Here is a 10,435-nt window from a genome sequence, read left to right as displayed (position 1 = left end):
TTAAGTTGGAAAAGTTAACTGGATGTTGACTTGTGTGTAAACGACCTCGGATTTGAATTCTAATGATTTCAATAGCTCCGTCTGGTGATTTTGAACTTAGGAGAGCGTCCGAAAAATTATTTGGAGGTCCGTAGTGGAATTAGGCTTGAAATGGTAAAAGTTAAATTTTTGGGAAGTTTGACCGGGAGTTGACTTTTTGATATCGGGATTAGAATCCGATTCTGAGAAGTGAAATACCTCTGTTATGTTATTTATGACTTGTGTGCAAAGTTTGAAGTCAATCGGACTTGATTTGAAAGGTTCCGGCGTCGTTTGTAGAAATTTGAAATTTCAAAGTTCATTAGGCTTGAATTGGGGTATGATTCGTGATTTTAGCATTGTTTGAGGTTATTTGAGGGTTCGACTAAGTTCGGATCATGTTGTAGGACTTTTTGGTATATTTGGTTGAGGTCTCGGGGGCCTCGGGTGAGTTTCGAACGGCTAACGGATAAATTTTAGACTTTGCATTCTAGTTGAATAATGTTGGTTTTCTTTCACCGGTTTCCTTCTATGCGATCGCTTGAGAAGGTCCGCTATCACATAGGCTTGTTTGGGCAGAGGTGAGATTATTCTATGCGATCGCATGTAGGCAACCATGATCGCGTGGTTTTGGACAGACTGTTCTTCACGAACGCGTGGCTAAAGCCGCGTTCGCGTAGAACAAATAGGACTGACTAGTCCAAACCCTAAGCTAGAGTCACAACCACCTTTTGCTTCTTCTCCAACCCAGTCGAGTTCTGGTTTTCATCGGAGTCGCAAAACATCGACTCCCAGGAAATTTGTGGTTGTGACCTCTACTTCTGCCTCGCCGGAAAAGATGGTTGACGAAGACACAGTAGATGGAGAAGAAAATCAAGAAATTTCCAGTCTACCAATGGAAGAAAGTTCTGCTAAAGAACAAGGTGTGGGTCATATCAGTGATGAATCGACAATGGCAGCCCCAAACTTGGATCCTATAGGGGGGATTTAATGGTGCAGAAGTCGAGGGAAGGGAACTGGTGCCTATCAAAAATCTGGCACCAGACAGCACTACTGGGGAACTTCCTGAGGGACCTGATCCCTAGAAGAGCACTATGCTCCTACTTGGGATGAAACTCCCAGTTCTTCTAAAGAACCCCAGGTCGGTACTGATCCCGCTCCCTCTCCTCATTTATATGTTGAGCTATTGGCCATTGTTCCTCCCGAGATGCGACCTCTGTCTGAGGAGGGAAATGAAGGGAGTGAAGATGACTACGACAATGTGGCTCTTGCAAGCTTCATCAGGGCTAGGAGTAGTCAGGCAACTCCCCAAGAGTCAACTTCTAAGAGACCTATCACTAGGTTGTAGAAGAAGGAAGAATTTGAGCCAGTTTTAAGGAAAATCAAAAAGGAAAAGAAGAAGAAGAGATTGGTAAAAGATGGAAAGGCTGTAAATGAGAAAGTAGTGCCTCCTACACTAGTCGTTGATGTTGATGATGAGGTAGAAGAGGAACCTGGTTCCTTGGTTTGTAAGTCCTCAAAGAAACTTACTGTTCCAAAGTCCAAAAGGGAGTCATCTGTGAGTGAAATGGACTTGAGCAAGGTTGAGGATGAAAAATCTTGTGAAAAGGTAGTTGAGGAATCTGGGGAACAAGTGACAGAAGAATCAGTTAAAAAAGTGTCTGCAAAAAGGGTGTTTGGGAAATCTGCTGAGAAAGGAAAGAGTGCTCTCACATCAGTAAAAAGGAAGGGTGATGCTAGTGAGGAACCTGGTTCCTCCAAAAAGACTAAGATTGATGATACCCAGGATGCTAGCAAGGAAAAATTGAAAAATCAAAAAGTGCTATGGGGTCGTACATTTGCCCCTGATATTTTGGATATGGCTAGCATGCGCCAATTGGTGGAGATCTGTGAATTCCAACAGTGGACACACCTGTTCACAGGTGACTATCCCAAAGTTTATGAGGACAAAGTGCGCAGTCTTTATGCCGACATCTTTACAGTTGAGGGTGATCATATTTGTGTGATGGTGAATGGTGTTGATCTTGTGATGGACTCTACTATGCTGGGAACTATCTTGGGAGTGCCTGCTGAGGGTTTATCTTCTGTTCAGGGAACCTGCTCTTTGAACTTTAGAAATTCTATCTTGAAGGATAAGGCAGTCCAACAAGGGGAACGGGTACACAAGAAGGCCCTCCTTCCAGTGTACCAACTGTTGTTTGAATTGGTGAACAAGGTTTTGCTCCCTCGTGCAGAACGAAGGTCCATTACATCTTGGGAAAACTTGGTTCTCATAGAAGCACTAGATGGATACAGAGCTATCAACCTGCCTGACATCATGATAGAACACATGCAGAAGGTGGCAGAGTTCAAGGATGGTAATCATGGGCTGCCTTACGGGTTCCTCCTCACTAAAGTTTTTGAGTTCTTCAAAGTCCCTTTGGGAAAATCCAAAGTGGGTACTCGTAAGCAAACCTTAGAAGGCACCTGGTTGGCAGGAATTCTACTATCTGCTAGTTGATCAATGCCTAAAACAGTGCCACTGATGAGATAAGGAAGCTGAAGGCAAGGAATGCCATTCTTGAGGGTCAACTAAGTTAGCTTCAAGAAGTACCTGGCTCCTGCAGCTCTAATAGCACAGAGGTTGCCTGCCTGACCAAAGAAAATGCTGACCTCAAGAAACAGGTTGAGGACCTAAAGGAGAAACTGCTCAATGAGCAGATGTTAGCTAATGCTCGCATGGACATCCTTCTTAAAACCCTTGCCTCTTCATCTAAGCCTTCCCCCTTCCTTTGCTCCCTAGAACGTGTTCCCTTTCCAGTATCAAATCTTAGTGTCTGTCATTTGTTTAGTTCTGATGATGTTTATGACTGGTACTTCTGCTTTTGCTGTTTTTATTTTGTGGATGTGTTGGTAACAATGGAACTGCTCCCTGCTTAATATCCAAATGTTGATGAAAGCTTCCTCCTTTTGTTGTGTATGCCTTGCTTATTTGCTGTGTTTTTAGTCATGATTGTGTGCACACATGTGGCATGATTTAACCAAGCTAGACTTTGTTTTGCTTATTGCTTGCTACTGATCTTTTTATGATGCCAAAAGGGGGAAAAATAATTGAGGGGGAACAAGCTGGGGAACAGATTCAGGGGGAAAACAGGTTATGTGTATGTCATTCTGGTTCTTAGGGGGAACTTCAATTATAAGTTTGTCATCGTCAAAAAGTGAGAAATTGATAGGTTATATGTACTTTGTAATATTTTGATGATCTAATAAACTTAATGACAAGAACCAGATAAGGAACCTGATACACAACCTCAAGTATGTGGGAATAACAAGTCTCAAGATGGAGATGTAAATCAACTCTTCAGACGACAAAGAAACAACAAGGGGAACAGATGGACATCAGTTCCCCTGGTGACCGTACCCAGTCAACTCCCCACAGCTATAAAGTTGCTGCCTGCACACGCAACAGTGCAAAAACAGTGCATCAGTCAACTTTATGGGGAATGCCCTTTACCTAACTTGCTTGCATCATTCAAGTGATGTCACAAACGAGTTATTAACATTAAGCAAAGTTAAAACAAAGCACTTGCACATTCAAGAATTGATCAAGCATTTTCTCTCAAGTCTGTGCCAATCTTGCAAGTAATTATCAAGGGCATCAAGAACAAAGAACAACATAACGAAGGACCAGTTTCAGGTTATGTGTATTCCCCATGTATTTATAGGGGAATACAGGTTATGTGTATGTCATTCTGGTTCTTAGGGGGAACTTCAATTATAAGTTTGTCATCATCAAAAAGGAGAAAATTTATAAGTTATATGTGCCTTGTAATGTTTTGATGATCTAACAAACTTAATGACAAGAACCAGATAAGGAACCTGATACACACCCTCAAGTACATGGGAATAACAAGTCTCAAGCTGGAGATGTAAATCAACTCTTCAGACGATAAAGAAACAACAAGAGGAACAGATGGACATCAGTTCCCCTGGTGACCGTACCCAGTCAACTCCCCACAGCTGTAAAGTTGCTGCCTGCACACGTAACAGTGCAAAAATAGTGCATCAGTCAACTTTATGGGGAATGCCCTGTATCTAACTTGCTTGCATCATTCAAGTGATGTCACAAATGAGTTATTAACATCAAGCAAAGGTAAAACAAAGAACTTGCACATTCAAGAATTGATCAAGCATTTTCTCTCAAGTCTGTGCCAATCTTGCAAGTGATTCTCAAGGGCATCAAGAACAAAGAACAACATAACGAAGGACCAGTTTCATGTATTGAGTCAATACATATCCTTAGTTGTGTTGCACCTTTGTTAAAGTTCTTTACTTGTAATTCCTACTTAGCTTAGTTAGAAGTATTATGTAGGAAACCTTTGTAAATCATAAACCCTTATGTTTGTGTCTTGGCTAGAGTTAGTTGAGTTGTAAAGTCTTTGTAATAGAGTTATTACCAAGTGGCTTGTAATAGAGTTGTTACAAGTTTGTGAGAGATTAAGAGGTTAATTCCTAGGTTACAATAGGTTGTAATCTAAAGTTTGCTCAGTAGTGAAGTTGAAATTCTATAAGGATATGTCGTGATTTTTAATCCCGTGAGCTGGGAGTTTTTACGTAAAACTTCTTTGTTTCATTTACCTACTACAGTGTGCGTGTGTTCTGTGGGAACTAATAGAGAACCTGGTTCTCTATATAGTTTGGTGGACCCTTAAATTCTATCACTTTTATTAAGGTGTAAAATATTAAGAGTTAGTTTTAAGATTTAAAGTTAGTGAGATTGAGATTTGACCCTGAATAGCATATTTGTTAATGTTAATTAATATTTTGCATAGATTTAGGCCATTGGAGGCCGTTTGATTGGTGTTCTAGACGTTGCAAGGTTGGAAAATTTCCCGTTAGCGAGGTAAGTGAGACTTTAAGTTTTGGTGTTTGCTTTTCTAAAACTCATTTTGAAAGTATATTTTGTCTGCCTGGTCCATGTGTTGGGTCGAGTGTGCGCTTGGTAGAATCGGTGGTCTTTGACCAACCGTAAATATATATTATTTTATAAAAAGCAAAAATTATTTAATAAGTGATTTGTGATGTGGTGTGATGTGGCGTAGCCTCGTGCTATGGTGTTGGAGCGTTAGAAATTATTTCTTCACCGCCGTGATATATTTGGGGCATTGTGTATGCCGTCGTGATATATTTGGGGCATTGTATATGCCGCCGTAATAGATTTGGGGCATTGTGTATGCCGCCGTAATATATATTGGCATTGTGTATGCTGCCATGATAGATTTAGGGCATTGTGTATGCTGCCGTAATATATTTGGGGTATTGTGTATGCCGTCATGATAGATTTGGGGCATTGTGTAAGCTGTCGTGGACTCGTTGAGGTGTATGGTTAATTTTCTGCATTGCTGTTAATGACAAGTCCTTAGTATAAATTGTGTTGAGATATATATAATATTGTTGTTGAATAATTGTTTTGACCTTATAAAGTAGTTATATGGTGAAAGAATTTTTGTGCACATTATTTATGTGTTCGTTGTGTGTTTGTACTTTCTAACACTTATTCCAGAGATATTCAGAGTGTTGGGTCGAGGATCTTACTAGGTTATATTTACATATAACTCACTCCTTACCTGCATGTCCATGCAGATACTATTACTGAGGGCGAGGCTAGTGGCTAACGAGTTCGCTGAGTGGAACTTATTGCTGAGGTGAGCCGCTGCAATATTCGTGGAGGTCGCTGTTTCAGCTCTACCTATCTTATGTCTATTATTTCTTTCGGGTTTCCATGCATGTCACTTAAACTTCTATTAGTATGTTAGATGCTCCACGGTCTTAGTATGTAATTTGGGTTAGAGATTTATTATTTGGGTGTTCTTTAGATTTATAAATAAATTATGATTTTAGTCGAATAATTTTTATTTATTTATTAATATTTAATGTGTTTGGGCTAGTACGTGTTTCTCTCAATGCTTATATAACAGGATAAGAGTATAGGAATTGGTTCGCCTAGCGGGTAGTATTATTTAAGTGCCAATCATATCTAGGGGGTAGTTTGGGATGTGACATAAGCTGCCCACTTGTTTCATTCAAGACCCGAGAAAGGGAAGATATAGAGCTTCTTGTCTTAGACACAAAACATAGGTTGGAAAATATCGTCTCTTTCCCTTTCTTCTGTACACAATCAGCATCACAATTAGAGCATAGATTAACACTATTTCCAACATGAAGGTGGCTGATGAGTAAAATTATCTTTGAATGTTTACGCCAAACTAATAAAATTAGAATATGCGTCTTTCATAATCGAGTGAGAAATATTCTCACTTTAATTCTTAAAATTAACGGATAATTTCAGAGACCTCTCTTCAGGTTTCGCCCGATCACATTGACCTCCCTTGTGGTTTACAATATTATGCCTACCTCCCTTATTTTGATTTTCTTGTAACCATTCTTTAAAATCATTTAAAATAAATATAAATAAAATACAATTTGATAGATTTACCCTTTTTAATGTTAATTTCTTTCAATTAGTAATAAACATTATCAACATAACTTAATCAATTCTTTAAAAATAAACCTACACCAATAAGGTAATTTAAATATAGATACATGTGTAAAGCTTATCACTATTCTGCATGCACGTGTCTTTCCCATTAAACAAAGTAAACTAATTACTTCAGAAAGGTCTCAGGTAGCTTCTCTGTACCTTTACCAGTTCATCGGCGACTTCATTTTTCACGGCAACCCAATATTTTCCGGTGACCGACGTCAAATTTTATAAGAATAACTCCCCAAAAAAGGAAGCTGATGAGAACGACCGTAAAAAAATTTAGTAAGGATATCCATGAACTGAGAAGAAAAAGGATTCAACAAATAGAGAAAAATCATCCAAAATTGCTGGTTAATGACGTCAAATTTGAGTCCTATATGCATCTCGTTCATGAAAGACGGGTATTTATAAGGAAAATGAGTTTTTCAAGTATTGGACAAGGAAATCTAGTTGAATTTGGAAGAGAAATTAGATCTAAGCTTGAATGAATGGTCAATAGGGGAGGAAGCTGCTGGTTTCTCAAGGCAATCGAATTTGTAAGAGTTTAAAGTGACGACACAATTGTTGGTTGCGGCGAGTAAGTCTAGTTCATCTCTCTTTCACTCTTAATACTCCAATATGTTGAAGATTAGGTGCTACAACATCAACCGTCTGAAATCGAGGAGGGCGAGTACCAAGTAGGACGATTAATGTCTGTCATATTGTTTAGTTTAAATTATACTTTGTTGGAAATGATAATATCTGTAATGAGTAGTTCTTGAATTTCTTCGTTTTTGTTTCCTAACATTTTTGAGTTTCAGATGAATTATTTAACGCAGGATTATATAGGGATATTTTCTGCTTAAGTGCAGACTTGTTTTTAGTTCATCAATCACTCTGAAATGTCGTCTTAACTCTTAGTAAATTGTAGTATCACACCATTAGCCTTGAGGAAAGAATTGAAAAATATGTTAGTTGTTTGAGTATACTAGTTACAACATCTTTCACAACAAGAAAAGACAGAATATGCTTGTTTGTCACTTTTGATCGGATAATATGAGTAGATATCTAAAAACGAAGCATCGGTAATATGATTTGGCAATAACTTAAATATAACTAACCAAAAATAACAAAAATGTAATCATTGTACTTAACCAAAGAATTTAAAAGGATAACAGAATGTTTAGATAACTAAGAAAGTATCCATATTTTAATGCAACATACTAAAAGACTTCTCCGTCCATCAGAACCAGTGGTATATTCTTCAAATCCTCCACGCTTTCATTTGCACCACTTGAGTATTAGTATTCAGAAGTAGAAGTTTTTAAAGGCCTTCCTCTCTAGAAAGTGAAAAGTATATTTCGTTTTAGAAATAACATATAAAGTATCATAAACTAAGCAATAAAGGTATATAGAATAACCTTTCTAGGTTTTCCAGTTGCAACAGATTTTTTTTTTGGCAACATGCTTCCGTTGCCTTGGAGGAATAGTATCTTTATTAAGTGATGCATTAGGAGCTGTTGTATTTGCAGACAAAGGAGTGCAACTAGATTGACTTCCTTGAGCAGAGACAACAATAGGAATATTTCCTGTAGCGTGTTCCTGGAAATAATTATTGTTAGTTGATATATGTGTTATACAAAATAAAAGAACAAAAAGAAACTTGAATGAACTCTTTACCCATAAAACAGCTCCACTTAAACCAACAGTAGATAACCCAGGGCCACTTTTTTCTTTTCGGCCATACCCCTTCCCCTTCGAGTCCTAAACAAAATAAATTAGTATACTTGATACATATGCAATCTATTGTATTTTCTAATTCAAGGCATGAAATTTTTGTACCTTTTTTTCTATTGCTCTAACTGGAGCCCCTGACAAGTCTTTTTATTATGTCCAAAATGTTTGCAATTCGAACATCTTAATGTACATGATCTCTTCGATTGGGAAGTTACATTACATTCATCAGCTGCTCTTTTTCTATTTTTAGTTGGTCTACCAGGCTGCTTTCTAAGATCCGGCGGAAGAATGGTTGCAGGAAGGATTTCAGTCATAGGTGGCCAAAAAGTTTCATCAGGAACAGGATGTATGATTTGAGATAAGCTTCCGTCTTTAACATTGGATCACAGTATGCCTCCCTCAAATCTCTCTTGTGGGAAATACCAAGAGCAGCATGTTTACAAGGTAATCCTGAAATCTGAAATATGCCACACTGACATGTTCTTGTATCAAGATTAACTATATAGTATCTATCTTTGTCAATAACCTCAAACTCATTAGTAGCGGCAACCTGCAAAGTGCATTTTCTTGAGTCCTTTTTAGCCTTATTTAATTTCTCAATTATAGTTGGTGGTACTTCACTTTCCCAGCCACGACCTTTCTGGTATCTTGTATGAAGTCTAGTCATTAGTTTGGCCCTAAGACCATCTACAAGTTTCAAAATAGGCTTTACCCTCAACTCACCTATCCAAGAATTGAAAGACTCGCTTATATTATTATTTGTTATGTGATCAGTCTTTACCCTAGGATCAAAAGTATGCCTTGCCCATGTTCTCTTATCAATTTTAGATAAATACTCCCACGCTTTTGAATTAATTTGCTTAATCATTTCCATTGCCTCATTGAAGTACTTAACTTCATAACTTTTTGCAGCTTGCCAAAAGTAGTTTCTTAGAAGGAGTCCTGGGTATTGTGCCTTGAAGTTGGCATATATATATGTCTAGCACAATATCTTCCACTCACAAATGGAATGATCTCTTCATATGCTTGATGGAGTCCCTAAATAAATAAGTAAGAACAAATCAGATTGTGGGTGTATAAATATCTAAAAATATTACATGTAAAATAGATACAACATAATTTATTCACCTTTTTTCTATCACTCATAAATGTCCACGGCTTGTCACGAGGCCAAGCACCAACAAAATTATTTAACCAATAGAAAAACCATCTCCAGGTTTCATTTTGTTCACTCTCAACAATAGCGAATGCAACTGGAAATAGGCCATTATTCGCATCTAATGCAACTGCCAATAGCAAAACTCCACCATATGGTCCTTTGATGACAACCATCAAAACCAACAAAGGGTCTACATCCTCCCAATAATCCATTCCTCAAAGCGAGAAATGAAAAGAAACATCTCTGAAATTTAGGACTAACAGTAAAGTTAAAAATACTTCCCGGGTTTGATTCTCTGAACATTTCAGCATATTTGGCAAGATTTCCATATGACTCCTTGTGGCTTCCCTCGATCTCTTCTAATGCCTTGCACTTTGCTCTCCAAAGTTGCATCCTGTGAGGTGTTAATCCTTAGGTCTTCATAATTGCCATTATACCTTTGTTAGTCATATATATCAGGGTCTTCCCTAAGAATATCCACCAACTTTTTTGCAATCCAAGTAGAATTAGCTTCATCGATTTTATCCCCGTCCCTAGTGTAACCATGCTCATCCTTTAAGCTTTTAGTTTTATATGTGATTCCATCTGGGAGAGGAGAAGCATGTATTCTCCAAGAACATCCCGACAGTAAACACTTAACTGTGCATCTACTCTTTTCATTCTTAATTCTCATCAATGTCATTCCTTCTTGGATAGCATAATCTTTCAATGCATCCCTAAATGCATCAACTGAGGTAAACAAGTCTCCTTTTACAAATTTAATTTTTTGAGAAGGATCATAGATGAACTTTTTCCCTCTCAATGATATTTTCATAGGGGTTTTATCATCTAAATCAGAATCGTCATCTATTTTATCTTCTACCTCAAGAAATTCATCAACTTCTTGATTCTTCTCCTCTATAAAAAGGTCAATTGGGTCTGCAACATTCTTCACTGTCATTCATGTCCGCTGATTCATTGGGAGCCAAACTGTTAAATTCTCCATTTGAGTCATCATGTACTTGTCAGGGGGAAGGAAT

At 37.9% G+C, this 10,435-nt stretch overlaps 1 protein-coding gene across 1 annotated transcript; it reads right to left on the bottom strand.

Moving 5' to 3' along the window:
- Positions 1-8,567: 8,567 nt before the first annotated feature.
- Positions 8,568-9,628, bottom strand: LOC117275505 (uncharacterized). The gene is made up of 2 exons (XM_070185234.1): positions 9,386-9,628; positions 8,568-9,236 (listed from the first exon to the last, which is right to left on the bottom strand). Exons 1-2 carry the CDS (start codon positions 9,626-9,628, stop codon positions 8,568-8,570), a joined length of 912 nt encoding a protein of 303 aa, XP_070041335.1.
- Between the last annotated feature and the right edge of the window lie 807 nt (positions 9,629-10,435).

This window comes from Nicotiana tomentosiformis, chromosome 9 (genome assembly GCF_000390325.3).
Source record: "Nicotiana tomentosiformis chromosome 9, ASM39032v3, whole genome shotgun sequence".
In the NCBI taxonomy this organism is placed as follows: domain Eukaryota; kingdom Viridiplantae; phylum Streptophyta; class Magnoliopsida; order Solanales; family Solanaceae; genus Nicotiana; species Nicotiana tomentosiformis.
The sequence above is the reverse complement of the archived record's forward strand: the minus strand, read 5'-3'. Positions and strand labels throughout refer to the sequence as shown.